Genomic DNA, 20472 nt, shown 5'->3' on the forward strand with positions numbered 1-20472 from the left:
AAAAAAAAAAACTCTTTCCTTCCAGCTTCTAAATATGCTAAGAGTTTTGGCCCCATTTGCATAACTAAGTCCACAAGCATTTTTTAATTTGTTTACTTCCGAAATTGGGAATTTGTTCAACTAGAAAAAGCGCTTTTGAAGAGCTTTTCGATTGTTCAACGGCAACGACTTTACCTTTGGCTGCAACCTTGATTTTAGTTCCTTCCGTAGCGCAATAGACACTTTTCTAATTCGATTGCGCAATTGATTTCTAAGCTTCAAAAAGTCGCCAATAAAGGTAAAAATGTAAAAAAAAACTAACTAAATATGTATTTTAAGTATAGCATTATCAATATTAAAAAAAAGGTGGAAGAGGGAAGTATTATAGTATATCGTTATGTGGAAATTTATTCTATATTAACAATATGAAAAAGACTAATCTTGGTCTATTTTTTTTTCCCAAACCAAGAGAAAAAACACGACATTCACAAAGCTTTGTGTAACAAAATAATTTAATATAGACGTAAAGGAGGTGCTAATAATTTTGAAATAATGAAACACGCTAAAGTGCTTGAGTTTCATTTTAGGCCTTAGGAGATAAAAATTAGTTCAGGTTGCAGTAAAAAATCTTTAAAAAAAAAAAAGAAGTCAAAGCTTGTATTGATTTAAGACACAAAAAAAATTACCTTGAAAATCTCCATGTAAAAGGTCAAAACATCCTGACCCAGTGGATACGGCAACGTCTAGGACGTCCGGAACTGGTTCTAAATGGCAACGCCATATGACGTTTTTTTAGGACGGAATAAAGACGTTTTTTTTTTCAGACGTCTGAAAGTCGTGAATTTAGGACTTTCAGAACTAGTGCTAAATGGAAACGCCAAATAACGTTTTTAAATAACCTAATTTAGCCGTCCTCATTTCGACGTCTAAAATACGTGTTTTTACATGACTTTACTCAAACGTAAGCTTAAAATTTATGTTTTCACAGAATTTTTTGAGAATGGGTAAAAAATAAAATTTGCTTAAACTTTTTAATAATATTATTGTATTAAGTTTTATAAATTATAAATTTTTTAAACTTCTTTATCCACTTGTTAATTTCCAAGAATCGACTGTTCGAACACTTGACGTCATTCGCCTTCTTTTAGATCAGGTGCGCGCTTTAGAATATTGCCAACAGCTTTTTAAAGTTCTTTTTTGCTGTAGGAATCAGGTAGTCTTGAGTCTACCTCTAGTCATTTTTAATACCAAATGATGGTATTATAAATGCTCTTTTTATAGAAAAATTATACTTACTTTGAAAGCATGCCCTTCTCAACCGCACTGCATGATGAGCCACCAACATTTAATAAATTTTATTTCTAAATTTAAAAGATAACACAGGTATAAGTGATATGGGGCAATTTAGTGTAAGTAATATTGGGCATAGGATAATTCATTAGTACTTTGATCAATTCGATAATATTGTGCATGTGTAAAGTTTGCAACATGTATATAATTACAGATCAAAATTTGTTATGTAATTTATGATAGTAATTTACCCTTATAAAGAAAACTAAACATTCAACCATAATAAAAAATACACCACTTTTTTTGATGAAATATAAAAAACGTTTAAAGTTTAAAATAGTTTTGATCTTGACTATAGTCAAGATCAAAACTTTTTTATATTTCATCATTCTTTAATTAAGTAATTAAATGGGCCTATATATTAGTTAACTAAAAAATAAAAATATGCTATTATAGTTTATTTATATATACAGTGGCGGCTCGTCAATAGGAGCCATAGGGGCCCGGCCCCACCTATAATTATTTAAGATAAAGTATTTGGTAATGTTAATATGTATTTATATATATGTAAATATGCAACTATCAGCCTAAACTATTTGCAGACAGGTTTTATAAAAATAAATAGTTCTAAGTTAGTTCTAATTTAAAACTACTTTAATTTATAAGTAATATGTTTATTTGCAATTTATTCAAAGTATTGTAGCGTTGTTTTAATTCATTGCCAATAACGGCTAGGCCAATTTTTACTGGCACTATTTATTTTGTTTGTAGCAATATTATTTTTGATGCGCGTGCAGAATTTGTTGTGCTTTCAGATGCGACGAAAAAACGCACCGCAGGGCCTCATTGAACTGACCCGAGAAAAGAACCTTAAAAAACATCACTAAGTTTAAAAATTTAATCCACCATTTTTAATTCCTAATTTTAAGAGTGAAGAATTTACTGCTTCAAAAAGTCAGAAGTTTTGTTGACTTGATAAGGTACAGTGGTATTAGGAAACTTCATAACATTAAATGTAAACATTTATTTGTAAAAATAATGTTGTAAACATTATACATTTGTTAATATTGCAGTTTCACTGTGAATATTAACAGTGTTTATATTGCAATATTAACAGTGCTAGTATTAGTTTCTTAAACTGGATATGTAGATAAAAATTTACCAAGTAGTTATTAGGGGTATAAATTATTCGGTGTATGCGAATACCGCACCGAACCACATCGGACCACACTGGAGTATAAAAAACAATTTTAGTAGAGCGAAACATACGTAAGTTATATTTGCGATACATATATACAATAAAAAATTATACAAATAAAAAAATTAAATTCAAATTAAAAATAGGGACAGGCGCTGTGGAAAATTTATGCTTTTACTGACTAAAATAGGGACAAGCGCAGTAGAGTGTGTATACATCGACTGACTAACATAGGGACAGGCGCAGTGGTGTGTACATGCAAGTGCGAAGGGTTTTTGGTTAGGGCAAGCAGTCCAAAAGGATAACTTATGATCTCATAAAAAAGCCTACCACTCTGCTTAAATCCAAACACGTATTTGTGAAAATTAATTTTTTTTTCAAAAAATCAAAAACATTAATATGTAAGAGGGGTGAATGAGATACACGTATGCTATAAAATTTTGACTAAAATACATATTTTTGCTTGTGGGTGCACAATAAAAATTGTTATAAAAATCTAAATTTTTCAAAATTCTTTTTTTTTGTTTGTATAAATCTTTATTGCATTTATGTATTACGAATGTAAGTTATGCATATTTCGCTCTACTAAGATTATTTTCTATACTCCGGTGTGGTCCGGTGTTGGTCCGGTGCGGTATTCGCATACACCCTAAATTAATAGGAATAAGAACATGGCGAAAACATGATATTTAAAACAATGTAACAGAAATTACTGGTATAAATGTTAGTCTGACATAAACATTTAAAGAGATACAGTTAGGTAAAGGAAATTAATTTTTTATATTTTTCAGAAACTAGATTTTCTAGGACAAGTCATTTTATTCTATAATTATAAACAGGAATAATAAAACTTATAATAGAATTATAAGTTTGGAAATTCTAAGGAAGTTCTATAGTTTAAAAAATTGATTTTAAAATATCATGGAAAAAATTTGCATTTCTTTTATAATCAACATCTTGTACATTGTATAATTTTTGTTAATGAACTACATTTTTCAGGTGTATATTGTTTTATTTATTTTTAAAAATTTCAAAGCTTGTTTTTTTTGTTTTTTTTTTTACAGAGAAAAAATTATATAAACTTGCCAAACAATACACAAATCAAAATCAGCCATATTAATGATGATCTTGATTTGTGTATTGTTTGGCAAGTTTATATATTGTGAGACGAGAAAGCTTAGTCATTTCTACAAATATAATAAGAGCTACAAACTGTTTGCACTTTTGAAATTCTTGTTCTTTTATCAATGAGGGGTTGTTAAAGTTTATTTTTTCGAAATAGCTTATGTATCATATTCTGAGGCATAATGAATCAGCCATTGAAAATTGTTTACATTGTTTGGTGGCAGTTTAGTCATTCTACCTTTTAAGTTGTCAATTAGATTGACGCAGAACCAGAGCCAATATCAACCATGATGATAAGCATTAAACACAAGTTTTAAAGACTGGATTTTCAAGTAAAGATTAAAACTAGTCAATATTATTATCAGTTTGATACAACAAAGGTACAAACAGCTAAAACAACAGAAGATATAAAGAACATTTTTATTTCAATCACAAAAACTGTACCACTGGTGGTACTGTTACATTTCATAATACAGCTTCAATAATTGCTACTTCCAAAAAGGCACTAATTAAAAAAATGTAGAAAGTTCAGAATATTTAAAGATGTTGGACATTTACCATTACCATCGAAATAAGAGAATCAGAATATTTTATTGAAATGTTTTTTTTGAGGGGAATAAAGCTAAAGCCAAAGAACTAAAACTATATATTTATGTATGCTTACAAACAGATATTAAGTTTTTATCTTTAATTACATAAAATCATTAAAGCATGTAAAGACAATGTAAATAATCTTGAGAAGTTTACTATTATTTATGACTGACATTGTAAATGTTGTATTTAAGAATGGATTTAATTAAGTAAAATATGTTGTATTATGAAAAAATTCTTTAAAAAATTTTTTATGTTGTAAAAGTATCTTTATTATTTTTGTTGACCCTTTCGTCATTCTCAAAACACTTAAATTTATATGTAATGTTACATTCTTTATTATTTTATCAATTATTAATTAAGATTAAGAGCCCTTCTTGACTGAACTATTGTTGATAAAATTTTAAATCATGCCAAAGTTATATTCTAGTTACAATATGGTTTAAAGTTATCTTATTACAATAATTTAGGTTCATTAATAAGATAATTTAACATGAACAAAATCGATAGTTTATTGGCAAAACGTTTCTTGTCATTGGGCCTTCCAGAAAAACAAGAAATCAAAAATCATGGGGCATACAAACCAAAAGGTGTTCGTATAACTCAAGTTGATGGTAAAAAAACACGAACATTTTGTGTAACATGGTTTGAAAAAAAATCATGGTTAAGTGTAAGTGATGAAAAAAATTCGTTGTTTTGTTTTTATTGTGTTTTGTTTGGTGGCGAGAGCTTGTGGACAGAAAATGGCTGTAAAGATATGAAACATCTTTCTGAGCAAATACAAAAACACGAATCCAGTAAAACACATATAAGTAATTCGTTGCAATTTCAAATGCTCGGAAAGACAAATATTTTATCGACAATTGATGCTGGATACAGTTTTAGCATAAAAAAACAATTTAGAATTAGTTGACAACAATTTTGAATTAGTTGACAAAAACTGACATACATTATCGAGGGTTATAGATTGTATAAAATTTTGTGGTGTACACGAATTGCCCTTAAGAGGACATAATGAAACTATTGACTCAAATAATCGAGGGGTATTTTTAGATATGGTTTTATACACAGCTACATTAGATAGTGTGTTTAGCCATCATCTTAAAAATTCAAAAATAACAAAAAATACTTCTAAAACAAACCAAAATGACATTTTAAAATGTATGTATAAAGTATACATAGAAGAAATTAAACGTGATATTGATAAAGCAAGATTTGTTTCCTTGCAAGCAGATGAAACAAATGTATCTTGTCGTTCTTAGTTCGTCATTATTTTGCGTTATTTAAAAGGTTATCAACCAGTTGAAAGATTCATAGCATTTATTGATGTTCATGATAGAACTGCTATGGGTCTTACAAATTTATTAAAAGAAGAATTAAATTGTTTTGTCTGATGGAAAAATTAATTGCACATGCTTATGATGGTGCAGCAGTTATGAGCGGATCAAGGAATGGAGTCCAAAGTCAAATGAAAGAAGTTTACTCAAATGCTTAATATGTTTACTGCTATGCACACCAATTGAATTTAGCTTTGAAAAAATTTTGTTCGTTGAATAAGCGAGTAAGAACATTTTTTCTACTTTAAGTGGATTTGGCGTGTTCTTTACATCCTGGCCAAAACGAAATGATTTACTTCGCGAAATTACTTTTAAACAGATACCAAGAGTTTGCGAAACACGATGGAATTTTCTTTCAAAAATAGTTACTTGCATAAAAGAAAACAAAAAGATTGTGGAATGTTTTAATAAAATTATAAACGATGAATGATGGGATGATACAAGCGTGTGGCAATCTGTTGGGCTCAAAAAATGTTTGGAAGATTTAGAGTTCAACTTTTTTTTTATTCAATTTTAAAACATGTTGATGTACTTTACAATATATTGCAATCAAGCAACAGCAACACTATTACAATCAAGGAAGCTTTTGAAAAATTTGAGTTATCCATAAATTTTGTACGAAATAGCATCACTGATAATGTTTCTGGATCAATTCTTAACGATTGCGAAGAAATACCTGAAAACCGAATGAAACAAAACACATCAATCGAACTACTAATAGAAGATGCAAAAGATGCTTGTGATAAAGTTATTTACGAAATTAGCGACAGGTTTAGAAGCATTGAAATATTTAAATCATTTTCAATTTTGGATCCGAAAAATTTCAATTTTAAAAGAAACATTTTCCTCGGAAAATGTTAATCTATTAAAATTTCAAACTTAATAGATAACATTTTCCTCGGAATCATATAAAAAATATTTTAACAAACTATCCAATGCTGATTGAAGTGAAGTTGATGTCCGAATTAACCGTTTTATATGAAAATGCTGTTTTTAGTGATATCGGCATCATTAATGCCCTATCCCAATTTATGCATGAAAATAACTTGATTGAAACATTTTCTGAAGTATCAAAGTTGATTGAGGTTGTTTTAGTCACACCTGTGTCTACAGCTGATGCTGAACGGTGTTTTAGTACTTTAAAAAGAGTTAAGACACTTTTAAGAAATTCCACTGGTCAAGATCGGTTGAATGCATTAGCTGTACTTTCTATACATAAAGATTATTTACAGGATCAGTTTAATCAAAAAGTAATCGAAATATTTTCTTTTATGAAACAGAGAAGAGCAGAATATTTGTATAAATAATATGCTTAAATCATTGTTTTAACATCATTCTTTATTTCAAGATATATTATACCTTTATGAAAATTATAGTGTTAATCGTAATTTTTTATATTTATGACTTACTTCAAACTAACTAAAAGTTTTTACCATTAACGTAAAATAAAATAAAAATCTAAAGAAGAAATATTAAAATCTGTTCAAATCATAATGCACCACTATCAAGGCAGTTTTCAGTCGGTTTTGTGCTTTTTACGCAGGTTTAAAAGATTCAATGCCATTAAATAATTTATTTTAAACATTTAAATGCTTCATTTTGGGAGTATGCTAGCGCTTAACTCTCTAAACCAATCAAAAAACGCTAGCGACCAAAGACTTCCTAACAAACACCAAAGTATTAGTTACGCTGACAGCAAGTCGTTGACATATTTTTCGGGTAATATTTGCTGGCCCCACCAAAGTTTATTGTCACCAGCCGCCACTGTATATATATATATATATATATATATATATACATATATATATATATATATATATACATATATATATGTGTGTGTGTGTTATAAATATATATATATATATATATATATATATATATATATATATATATATATATATATATATATATATATATATATATATATGTTATAAGTATATATATATGTTATAAATATATATATATATATGTTATAAATATATATACATATATATATATATTGTATATATATATATATATATATATATATATATATATATATATATATATATATATATATAAATATATATATATATATATCCTGCTACTGGTAACATGTATCCTGCTACTGGTAACATATCCTGCTACTGGTATCTTGCTACTGGTAACATGCTACTGGTATCATGCTACTGGTAACATGCTACTGGTAACATGCTACTGGTAACATGCTACTGGTAACATGCTACTGGTAACTTATCCTGCTACTGGTAACATGTAACCCAGTACAATCTGCTTCATGTCCTGCTGCCTTGTAGGATACGCCTTTTTAGACAAAGGCTAGGAGATGCCAACTTCGATTTAAAACACCCCCTGCCTTGGGGCTCTTGGTTGAGTAAAGGCTAGAGATGGTGTCTCGATAAAAATGCTCATCTTGGGCAGATGTTAAATGCACCCGGCTACTGTCTTGTAGAAGGCCTCCTAGGCAAAGACTTAAGGGGTAAACAGATTCTATCTGTTGACCAGCCTCGCACCCCTTCTTCATCTATTAGGCTGGCGCAGATGTATTTTTAATACATTGTTTCCAGTTTAGGATGTTGAATGCTGGATCTTCTTGACTCAATGCATGGGTTTGCTTGTGTCACTGTTTTTATGACTAGGCAACTCATTCTATTATCTTCTAATGAGGGTACAGCTCTAAAACTTAGTTTTATGGTTCTGAGGCCGGCTGGTAGTCAGGTTTCCCGAACTCTGTGGTAGCTCTCAGAGAGGCTGATTCCATCAACAGCTTAAAAATATCAAAGTATTAACAGTGCCATGTTGCGCATGGATGGTGTCCCTGTTTGTACTTTTGGTGTGCATTGCGGAGGCCACATTTGGAGCCCTTTGTTACGGCTTAGGGTTTATTAGTAGTAATGAGGCAATTGCTTGGGCTATTAAACGGTGTTCTGAGTACTATCTATGCTTTTAGTCAAGTTCTTCAACCTAATTTAAAAATGAATAAAGTACCAAAAACTATAAAACACAAAAAACCATCATCATCACCAAGTTCTCTAAACCTATCATTCACTAATATTCGTGGTCTTCGAAGTAACTTTTTTTCTGTTGAGTCTTATCTCTTGCAAAGTTCACCAGACCTACTTGCTCTTTGTGAGACTAATTTAAGTTCGGCTGTCTCATCTTGTGATCTTAGTGTTGATGGTTATCTTCCTCTAATTCGTAAAGACTCCAATAGTGACATGCTTGGCCTGGGCATTTACATTCGTAAGAATTCACCTGTTTGTCGTGAAACTAGGTTTGAATCCACAGACTATTCTTTCATGTGCTTTCGTTTAGCACCACTTCACTCTATTGCCTTTCTCTTTGTTCTATATCGCTCTCCTTCATCTCAAGACTGCACTCTTTTTGATGTTATTTCTGATCATATTGACCAAGCCCTCTCTCTTTATCCATCAGCTAATATAGTTGTTGTCGGTGACTTTAATGCTCACCACTCTGAATGGCTTGGCTTTAGTGTCAGTGACTCTGCAGGCATTAAAGCCCACAACTTTTGCCTTTCTCAATCCCTAACTAAAATAGTCAACTTTCCAACTCGCTTTCCTGACAACCCTAATCATTTACCTTCTCTACTCGACTTATGTCTTGTTTCTGATCCTAGTCAAAGTTCAGTTTCTCCGCATTCACCCTTAGGTTCTTCTGATCACGGTTTGATCTCTCTAAAACTAATATCTCATTCTTCTTCATCACCTGAATCCCCCTATTACCGAACCTCGTTAAACTACAGTAAAGCTGACTGGGATTCTTTCCGTGACTTTCTTCGCGATGGCCCTTGGGTAGAAATCTTTCAACTTCCTGTCGACAAATGTGCTTCTTACATAACTTCGTGGATTCAGGCTGGCATGGAATCTTTTATTCCCTCTCGACGATTCCAGGTCAAGCCTCACTCTCCTCCATGGTTTTCCTCACACTGTGCTGCTGCGATTGCCAATCGAAACCGTTACTTCCATATTTATCAGCAAAACTATTCTCCAGAAAACAGGCGTCTGTTTATTACTGCTCGAAACAACTGTAAAAAGGTTTTGTCTAACGCCCAAACCCGCTATTCTCAGGTCATGAAATCTCGTATCTCATCTCAAAAATTAGGCTCTCGTGACTTCTGGAGAATCTTTAATAATATCAATAATAAGGGCAAATCTATAATACCACCTCTCTTGTATGGTTCAGACTTTGTCACCTCACCTAAAGACAAAGCTGAATTGTTTGCTAAAAACTTTTCATCAATATCATCTCTTGATTCCACTAGTTGCGTTCTACCTGATGTTGCCAACAAACAGGCTGATCCATTGCTTGACATTCATATCTCTCCAGCATCTGTATCTAAAGTGATTTCCTGCCTAGACTCTTCTACAGCTTGTGGCCCGGACAACATACCTGTTATTGTCTTGCAGAAGTGTTCTCCGGAGCTGTCGTCTATACTCTCGAAACTATTCAACAAGTGCTTATCAGAGTCTTGTTTTCCAGCCTGCTGGAAAGCCGCATCTGTTATCCCTATCTTCAAAAATTCTGGGGAGCGATCTAATTCGTCTAACTACCGTCCCATAAGTCTTCTTCCTATCATAAGCAAGGTTTTTGAATCTTTAATTAACAAACACTTAATTTCTCATCTTGAATCTAATAACTTACTTTCTGACCATCAATATGGATTTCGATCTTCTCGTTCTACAGCTGATTTGCTAACAGTAATAACTGACAGGTTTTATTGTGCATTAGATGAAGGTGGAGAGGTTAAGGCCATCGCTCTTGACATTTCAAAAGCGTTCAGTGGCATTGTTTGCTGATGATACTACCATTTATTCTTGTCGTGATAAGAAACCAACACCCTCTGATTGCTTGGAGGGGGCATTTGAGCTTGAAAAGGATCTCACTTCTGCTACAGCATGGGGCTCACAGTGGCTGGTGAACTTTAATTCAGATAAAACTCAATTTTTTTCAACCAATCGTTATCGCAATAATTTAGATCTTCCTATATTTATGAACGGTGATGTACTCGATGAGTCACCTACTCTTCGTCTTCTTGGATTAACTCTTATTTCCAATCTCTCTTGGAAACCATATATCAAATCAGTTGCAAAATTAGCATCTGCTAAGGTTGCATCTCTTTATCGAGCTCGCCACTTTCTTACTCTGGATTCTATTCTCTATCTCTATAAATCTCAAATCCGGCCTTGTATGGAATACTGTTGCCATATCTGGGGCGGATCTTCTAATGAAGCCCTTTTTCTTTTAGACAAGGTGCAAAAACGCATTGTAAACATAGTTGGACCAGCTCTTGCAGCCAACCTCCAACCATTATCACATCGTCGTAATGTTGCTTCTCTTTCTCTTTTCTACAAATACTATAATGGGCACTGCTCTAAAGAGCTAGCATTTCTTGTGCCATCTACTAAAATTTATTCTCGTGTTACTCGTCATTCAATTAAGTGTCATCCTTTTTCTGTGACTGTTCCTAAGTGCTCCAAAAACGCTTATTCGTCTAGTTTTTTTCCACGAACATCAGTTCTTTGGAATTCGCTTCCTTCATCTTGCTTTCCTGATTCATATAATTTGCAATCTTTTAAGTCGTCCGTCAATCGTTATCTTGCTCTACAATCTTCATTTTTTCTCTTACAGTAACTTCCAACTTTAATTAGTGGCTGCTTGCAGCCTTGTTGGAAGCGAAGATGTTTAAAAAAAAATAAAAAAAATAAAAATATACAAATATCGTATAACAATTAACTCAAAAAATAAAGAGTTACATACATAATAGAAGTTTTTATTTAATTATAAACTAAACTATATTACATTAACCATTACATAAAATAAACCAAGTTTATTTTATGTAATGGTTAATGTAATATAGTTAAGTTTATAATATGGTCAAATACATGTTCGTTATCTAGTTATATTATGCTACATTTTTGTTTTGAAATACAAAACAAAAATGTAGCGTAATATTACTAGATAACAAACATGTATTTGACCAATACATATATGTTTATAAATAAATTTTTAATTAATATGTAAAATAAAATTTATAGAAAAGTAAATTAAGGAGCAGTCAAATTTTAACTTTTTCTATAGTTGTTTAAGGACTTTTAAGGAGGATTTTTTTTCCAAGGATATTTAAGGTTTTTAAGGAGAACTGGGAACCCTGAAAATATATGTCAATAAATAAATGACTACATATTGAAACTTTCTCAACAAACATTGTTGTAGTGGATTTGCAGTGGACCTATATAGGCATTTTGAGCAGTTAAATGGAGTTTAACTCATCATTTACTTAATAAATTATTTAAGTGATCAGCCGATAACATTCCAAAAAGTGATATAGTGATTATTCATATTATTCACTTTTGGCAGCTGCCACTAATGGTCCATTAAGTATATGATGACCAAAACTGCAACCACCTAAAATGCCTATATAAGTCCACTGAAATTCCTCTTTAAATGTTTGCTGTGTTATATTTATTTACTAAATATTAAAACTAAAAACCATAAATTATCAAAAACTCGTTCATATAGAAAAAAAAATTAACTCACTTTCATCTTTACATACATTTTTCTCATTCTTATTTGAAGTTGGATAAGTTACTAAAAAATAAATTTTATCAAATAATAGATATAAATATTGATTTTAATTATAATTAGTTATTTGGAATTTTTAAAGAATTATAAATAAAATGGAGAAATTAATTACATTTATCTTCTAAAGGATTATTTAAAGCAGACATTGACATGTCTGTTACAACTAATGTCTTTATTCTTTTGTGTGATTAAAGTTTCAAAAGAGTAGGGTAAGTCACTAACAAATGAGTTTAAAAAATTAAACCAGTCATAACAGTTGATTCATATAAGAGATAGGTGGCTAGAAAATTTCCTTATTAAACACAATTATTCCTTCATAAGTTCCACAAACGGAACACTTTTCACAAAAGTTGTAACCATTATGAGGTTTTAAAAACGATCTAGCTGGAACATTGCACAAAAGAAAGACTTGACAGTTACATTTATATTTTTTATTGTATTGAAAACCATTTTGTATTATTGTCTTAACTCAAAGAAAAAAATAGGTATTTAGTTGCTGAATCAGGCTTGAAATAAATGCCAACATTAAAAATAATAAAATAATCAAACCAAGCTAATATTGGCCATAATTGTTTACTAGAGAATTTAAATAAAGGTAAACCATCAACAATAAAATTCAAAAGAGTAATTACCACTACACGTTTCAGGAACAGTTAATAACTGTTTATCTCAAAGATGCAGGGAAAATTTTAAAAATACCTTTAGGTATAGGTATGCGTGTAAAAATTTCAAAATGTTTATATACTAAAATATTATATATCTTTAGAAAGAGCTTTTAATTAGTATAACAATGGTGAAAATTTTATCAAAATTAATTGATTCTATAAAAAGTTATGAGCATTTATATGACAAAATTTAAGTACAAGGATTACTTAAGAATACTGTGACCGATTTTAGATCAGGAAACATTAGTTTTATTTGCTGAGGTACACAATTTTTAAAAATCTTTTCAATTTTTTTTAAAAAGCTTAGCAGCCTTTTGTTTAATTAGTTCTATCTTTAATTCCTCATGTTTTTGTATGTTTGCAAATCGCTTTTTTCAAGCAGTGGAGATGGCCCATAATATCAACTTGTTTTGAACATCAATAGGTTTTTCGTAGAGGTAATCAGTGGTTTTATTTTTGCATGCACACAGTTTTGCTGATACGAAACAAAGTGTAGCATTTGGAGCTTTCTGCTTTGCAGCATTAAACACAACCATGAGTTTTTCATATAAGAGTCAATGTTGTGAAGTCGTGCTGATAATGTCTGGGTTTCAACTTAATCAGTTGTATTCAAGTTAAAATCAATGACATTAACAATAGCACTCAAACAGCAGGCTAACGCATCTCTCATTTCATCAGTCCTTGGAGTTAACAATAGAATTAAACACTGGATCAATAATACAACCACCAAAAAAGTCTGTCATTCGGTTTAATAAAGAAAGAGGATTCTTCTGGCTCTCAACAAGAATGTTGCAAACATCTTTAACCACTTCAACACAAGAAAAATATTCAAATCCCTACTTTGTGTAACATAGAAATTGGTCATCCAAGGACCAGTCAATAATTATCCCATTAAACCTATTGCACACAGCTCGCATATACCTGAAAATGAATATACAAATGTGAAAAAAAAAATAAACCATGTAAAAGATTAAAAGTTATTATCTGATTTTCAATATATAAAGTATATATAAACAATTTACCAGTGTCTGATGTAAAGTCTAGGAGCAAGCTATTTCTTAATCCTCCACTTGAAACCACACCAGAATGCAGGAAAGTTCTCACCAGAGCGTAGTAATGAATTAAGACTCCACACGTGTGAAAAAGGATGTGCAGCCAATTTCCCCTGTAGCGTGGTAGAAGTCCTCTGGGAAGCTTGTTGTTATCCAAAAATATAAGAATCTCTGCATGCTAGTTGCTTTTTCAAATAAAGATTAGCATTTTGAAGTTGCTTTAACTATAAGATGGAACAATTTTTATTTAACTTCTAACGCAGTTGACGAATTGTTATTTGGTTTTGAGCAATAGTCTGATTAAGTTGTTTAAACCTATATGGTTTTGATCTAATTTTTTCTCTCAAAATTTTCAAATCCTCTTTATGTTTTAGCCTTTTTGTGACAACTTCGTTGGCCAATATAGATAACCTTTGTTTAAGAACTTTTTTTCTTGGCGTCAGTTGTTTTTTTTTTTGTTTTTTTTATTATAACAATTTAACTATATTCTACTCTACTATTTAACATTAATGTTTTACAATAAATTGTGTAGGCATAAACTGCCTGTCAACCTAGTTATATAATACTTGACAATTACAGAGTTTGTATAACTAATCGAAAATAAAATGTGGATTAGTCGTAGAGAAACCATTCATTTTTTAGATGATTGTCTAGAAGCAGCTTAAACGTTTTTAGAGATAACGCTGATACAATGTCATTAGGAAGAGAGTTCCATTTATTTATTATTCTTAGAGAAAAAGTTCATACGTAAATTTAATCATGAAGATTATTTTTTTAGTTTATATACATGAACACGAGTAATAAATTGGCTATGTATTTTAAAAAAGACTTCTATCACTATTGTTATTTGTGCACCATTTAAAGACGTTGATTAGGTCTGCACGAAGTAGCCTGTATTTTACAGTTGTCATATTTAATACCAACAAACAGTTGATCATCTCTCAACTTAGGGAACAGTAGTTGTGAATCAAGAGATGAAGTACCAGAATTTGAAAAGGAATCAGCACATGATTCAGCTGAGCTATTTAGTTCAATGGGGGTTAAACAATGCGAAGAATTGGAGGTAAATGATGCATTGTAGACTGTAGTAGGCACTGTAACAGCTGCAATGTCAGGTAAAATAGTTGAAGATATTGATTTAAAAAATACTGATATTGATTTAAAAAATATCAAGAAATATGAAAAAGTTTCAAGAAATGCAAATTTTTTGAAACTTTTTCATATTTCTTGATATTAGTTTTTTATATTTATTGATACTGCAACCTATTAAATGCCTAACTTGATTTTTACTAGTAGGAAGACCAGATCTTTCAAAAATATTTATTGCTGTTATAGTAGTTGAAAATCCATTTTGAATATACAAATAAATAACATGTCCTTTTAAACATAGCTGATAAGAAGTCAAATTTTCAGAATTAGGCAGTTCGTTGTAAGTGGACTGGCGATAATTCAAAATAACACTTTGTGATCAGCAAAACTTTTGATAATAAAACTCAGGTGACCATACATACGCGTTTGGCGCGTACAGTAAGCGTTTGACGGTAGCTTTGCGCGTTTGGGGTTTGTACGCGTTTGTGTACGCGTTTTTATATTAAAAAAAGGCAAATAAAGTTCTTTCAAAAAATATTATTTGAAAAGAAAGACTTTTAATAAATGAATTTTCTTAAGTATAGTTAAAGAACAAAATGAATAAAACTCCAACAAACTTAACTATAAAACACGAAACTAAATGAATTAAGTTCCCGTAAACATTAAAAAAAATTTATTTTAATTCCCATAAAAGAAGAAAAAAAATTACTTCAAAAAGATTTTTCAACAACAACAAAGAAAATGCGCTCGTTTTACGCAAATTTTGTTTGCCTTGTAATGTCTTTTTCCCTAATTATTGTAAATAACGTTTTGCGATTTATTTAAATAATAAGTTCATAAAGATAATTGTCCATAAAAAAGTAGTTTAAGGTTTTTATAACTATTTATACAACAAATTCAAAAAATGAATTCTATGAAGAGAAGGTTAAACACATTCAATGATAGTTTAAAGAAAATGTTTCGTTTCTTAAGACAGATCAAAGATGAGCTCCTCAAATGTACTATTTGTCAAAGCCTATTTGACATTAGTAGTCGTGGACGGTCTGCAACTTAGAATCATTGCAAATCTATCAAAACAAAATGGCATTGGATGCTTCTATATTGTCAAACAAAATCACAAAGTTGATGGAGAGTCAGAGCTTTGGTCAAAATCAAAAAATATTAGCCATTCAAGAAGGAACAATTGCATTCCACACAATCAAACACAACCATAGCTTTAGAAGTGCTGATTGTACATCAAAGTTAATTAAGAAACTTTTCAATCCAAGATTTGCTTGTGCGCGTACAAAATGTGAAGCAATAATTGTAAACGTGTTCAAGAACTATTAAGAAACTAACTTAGAAAATGCTTTATTAAAAGCATCATATGTGTCAAATCTTTCTTATGCATCAAAATACAAGGACGTTAAAATGCATGCAATTTTGGCTCGTTATTTTGATGTTAAAGAGGGAAGGCAAATTCAGCTGGTTAACATGGATTGTGTTAAGAAGAGAAGCATCAAATATTTTATCAAAATTTATTCTTAAATGCATTAGTGCTAACGATATTTCTTCAAAAGTTTTTGTTATTTCTGCAGACATGCTAGGATTCTCAAAAGTTCGTTGGTTGGCCTTACTTTCAGCTATTGAAAGAGTGCTCAAGTTATATCAGCCACTAAGATCATACTTTTTAAACTTAGAAAATTGTCCGAAACTTTTATTTGACCTTTTTAATTACGAAATGGGTGAAATAGTATTGTTTTTTGTTCACAGTCAAGCCAAAGCTTTTTATAACACGGTAAAAAAAAATTGAAAAATGATATTTCTGCTGCTGAAGTTGCTGTAGTATTAAAGGATTTAAAAGACCAGATAACATCTAGAAAAGAAGAAAAATTTCCACCTTTCAAGGTAAGACAGCATTTGCAAGTTACCGAAGAAAGTAGTCATTATTTAAAAAACCAATTTCTGAAAGAAGTAGACATTTTTTACAGTGTTTGTCTAGAGTATATAGATGAGTGGACGCGTCACTTTAATTAGGTTGAAGTTTTTAAATGGTCTTTACTTAACTGTAAAGTTGAAAGGATTGATTTTATTGAAAATGTAACTTTTTTGAAAAAACAATAGAAATTATATTCAATGACTATAAATTGTTCGACGAAATTCGGAGAACTAATTTATATTGCTCCAAGGAAAGGTTTTCTTCTTGGAACTCACAATCTATTGAATGTGACAAGCAATGGGTTGAAATTTTTTTTAATTTTGAAAATAATCACGTTCCTTATAATAATTTGTTAAAATTGGCGGAAGCCGCTTTATGTTTGCCAGGTACACACGCTTCCGTTAAGCGATTGTTTTCAATTGCCTATGATATTTGGACGAAAGAGAAATCCCAACTTACAATGAAAACTTTGGCAGCTATTTTGTTCGTTAAATTTAATTTAAGAAAATATAGCTGCTCAAAATTTGCAGAAAAAAATTGAAAAAGATGACATGCTGCCGAAAACAAATCATTTTTATGAAAAATATTTGTGATTTAAAAATGCAAATACTGTTTAATATTTTTTCCATAATTTTGTTTCTTCACATGCTATTTTAAAATAAATAAACGAGTTTTTAGTAAAACTCATTTAAACCAGGCCCGTAGGCAGAGCGGGAGCGAGGGGGTGGGGGCACGTGCTTTCCTGCGCTTTGCCCTGTTTGACCACTAAAAAATTGAAATTAAACATATATTCAAAAATTGCTAGTACAACACATAAAAAGTGCAAGGCGAAATCTTCTTGAAAATATAAAAACTATAATTAATCATTTTATTAAGTTTATGCAAAATCTTATCAAAAATTAGGTGAATATTGGCGCTAAAAAATATTGCCCTTGGGCGTCTTTATTTTTATTTTATTTTTGGTGCCTCTTGAAAAAGTGCTTCCCCTTTAAAGAAGTGGTATTTGAATCAGGCTACGGGCCTGATTTAAATGCCATTTGTATTTATATCAGGTAACCAAAAAAGTTCGTGCGGTTTTTCCGTATATAATAAAAACACACAAAACGACAAAAGTAAGTACATTTATTCATCAAAATAGTCACCATTAGCATCTAAAACCTTTTCCCAACGTAAAACAAGCTTATTTATTCCACTTCTAAAAAATTCTCGGTCCTTTGAGTCTATAAAAGCTTTCAACTCCATTTCAACCGCGTCCTGGTCTCGGAACTGCTGTCCTTTTAAATGATTTCCCAGGGAAAGGAAAAAATGGAAATCAGTAGGGGAGAGGTCTGGCGAGTATGGTGGATGAGGCAAACTCTCCCAACCAAGGCTTTGGAGCTTGTCCTGAGTCACGCGAGCGGTGTGCGGTCTCGCGTTGTCGTGGAGAAGCAGAACTCCTCTCCTGTGCACCAGTGCAGGCTGCTTTACAAGCAACAGGTCGTGAACTCGTTGAAGCTGTGCTGAGTAGACCAGTCCAGTAATGGTTTGGCCTGTTTGGAGCAGCTCGTAATGCACCACACCAGCTGTAGTCCACCAAATGCAGAGCAAAACCTTCCGCTCGTGGAGATTGGGCTTGGGTGTCTTTGGGATGGGGTCATCGGGGGACAACCAATGGTAGCAACGCTTGGTATTGTTGTACACAATCCATTTTTCGTCGCATGTCAATAAACGATCAAGAAAAGGCTCAACATTGTGGCGTGATAAGAGTGATGTGCAGATCGTAAGCCGTTGCTTCTTGTTGTTGATCGACAATTTGTGCGGAACCCACCGACTCAGCTTCCACGCTTTCCCAATCGCATGCAGATGCAGGCGGATGGTTTCAACACTCACAGCAAACCTCACTGCAAGTTCTTGGCAAGTTTGGCTGGAGTCAGACTCGACAGCGTCCTTCAGTTCCTCCTCATCAACCAACAATGGGCGTCCAGAACGCGGCAGGTCTTCGATGGACTCATCTCCCGAAGAGAATCGCTGAAACCATTTCTGTGCTGTGCGTTCACTTACTGTACCTTCTCCAAATGCTGTGCAGATGTTTTTGGCCGCTTGTATTGCATTCCTTCCAAGTTTGAACTCGTAAAGTAAGCAAGATCGAATAATCGTTGGTTGGGTTGCCATCCTTTCTTTACACAAAACCTTTCCTGTAAGCTCGTTACAAGCCTACACTATATATGCAGCAACTGCGCGTGACACACGCGTTCTATTACGCAACAAAGCCACTTGCCTTGTGCGATGTGGGTGTTGTAAAAAATGCTAAAAACAATTCAATTACCAAAAACCGCACGAACTTTTCTGGTTACCTAATACATACCAAATTTATTCCATGTACGCGTCTGGTATTTTTCAAATATGGTCACCTAAAATAAAACAGATTAAAATGCGAAAAACCCCTGATTTCACCGAAATACCTTGTGTGTTTGATGACTCTTGAAAACAAAATGCGTACAGCAGATTTACTTCAAATTTTTAATATCAGCAGATAAATAAATTATCTAAAGGACCCTTTAATTTCAAGAAGGACCCAGCATAACTTACAGAGCTGTTGTTCGTTAAAAAAATAGTGAGAATTTACCTTGTAAATTAAAGAATTTTTTTATTTGTGACAGTAAAAATAAAATATATGAATATATAGCCTAACCTTTTTACTAAACGACAACCAATTTTTATTTAATTGGGTTCATAAATAGCGGCACAATGTGGTTTGGCGTAAATAGTGTCTTCGCCAAGTTAAAAAAATTGGTCACAGTTTTTGAAATTGCGAATATCCGTAAAAACTTTTTTTACGGATATTCGCACATACCTACAATAAGGAAAATTTCATTTTTTTTTATCTATTTGCGCACAATTCCAGCCATTTTCAATGCTAATCCCCTGCACTACAACATAAAACATTAGTAAACTAGACTCAAGTCACTGAATGCCTGTCTCTTTCTAGGATTAGCTTTCAATTTAGAGTGCTTTTCTTGCATGTGATCTGCCAAATATTTCGGTAGATTATTTATAAGAATTCAGCTAACCGATTTTATAATCTGGTCTTCTGTTTGTACTATATAAATCATCTGCTTAGCCTATCTAATCTGCTCAGCTGATTGTACCTACCCCGATAAAAAACAAAAATTTATTACTTTTTTTTTATCTTGTCATTAAACTAACTTCCACTTAACCAGACTTATAAAAATTTAATCAACAATTTATATTATATAAAAAACCTCAAATATTCACATTAAAATCTGTGTACATTTTAATCCTTAAACATTAAGAATAATTACTGATTAAACACTCATATCACTTACTGATTTTAAAGTTTGCCACTATATAATTACATTTACAGTAAAAGTTCTTATGTCTATACTATAATATCAACTTTAAAAATATGGTTGTGCTCCAAAGCATGTGGTATAAAAATTAAGATTAATTCATTACACCAGAATTTCCTGTTTGTATCATATTTTTAAAAAAAATAACAATACCAATCAAAGTCATATTATGCAAAGGAATTAAATGGTATAACAGTTAGCCACCTGTGATAAAGAATATTGAACAGAAGGAGTTTAAATCTGAAATCACAAAATATGTGAAAGAAATTGAAATAGTT

General features: G+C 31.5%; 1 protein-coding gene across 1 annotated transcript; it reads right to left on the reverse strand.

The window, feature by feature from the left end:
- Positions 1-17966: 17966 nt before the first annotated feature.
- Positions 17967-18995, reverse strand: LOC136078850 (histone-lysine N-methyltransferase SETMAR-like). Its single transcript, XM_065794665.1, has one exon. It carries the CDS (start codon positions 18993-18995, stop codon positions 17967-17969), a length of 1029 nt encoding a protein of 342 aa, XP_065650737.1.
- Positions 18996-20472: the final 1477 nt, after the last annotated feature.

This window comes from Hydra vulgaris, chromosome 03 (assembly GCF_038396675.1).
Source record: "Hydra vulgaris chromosome 03, alternate assembly HydraT2T_AEP".
In the NCBI taxonomy this organism is placed as follows: Eukaryota; Metazoa; Cnidaria; class Hydrozoa; order Anthoathecata; family Hydridae; genus Hydra; species Hydra vulgaris.

Excerpts from the sequence above, each read along its gene's own strand:
- LOC136078850 (XM_065794665.1), bottom strand. The coding sequence starts at position 18,995 with ATGGCAACCCAACCAACGATTATTCGATCTTGCTTACTTTACGAGTTC.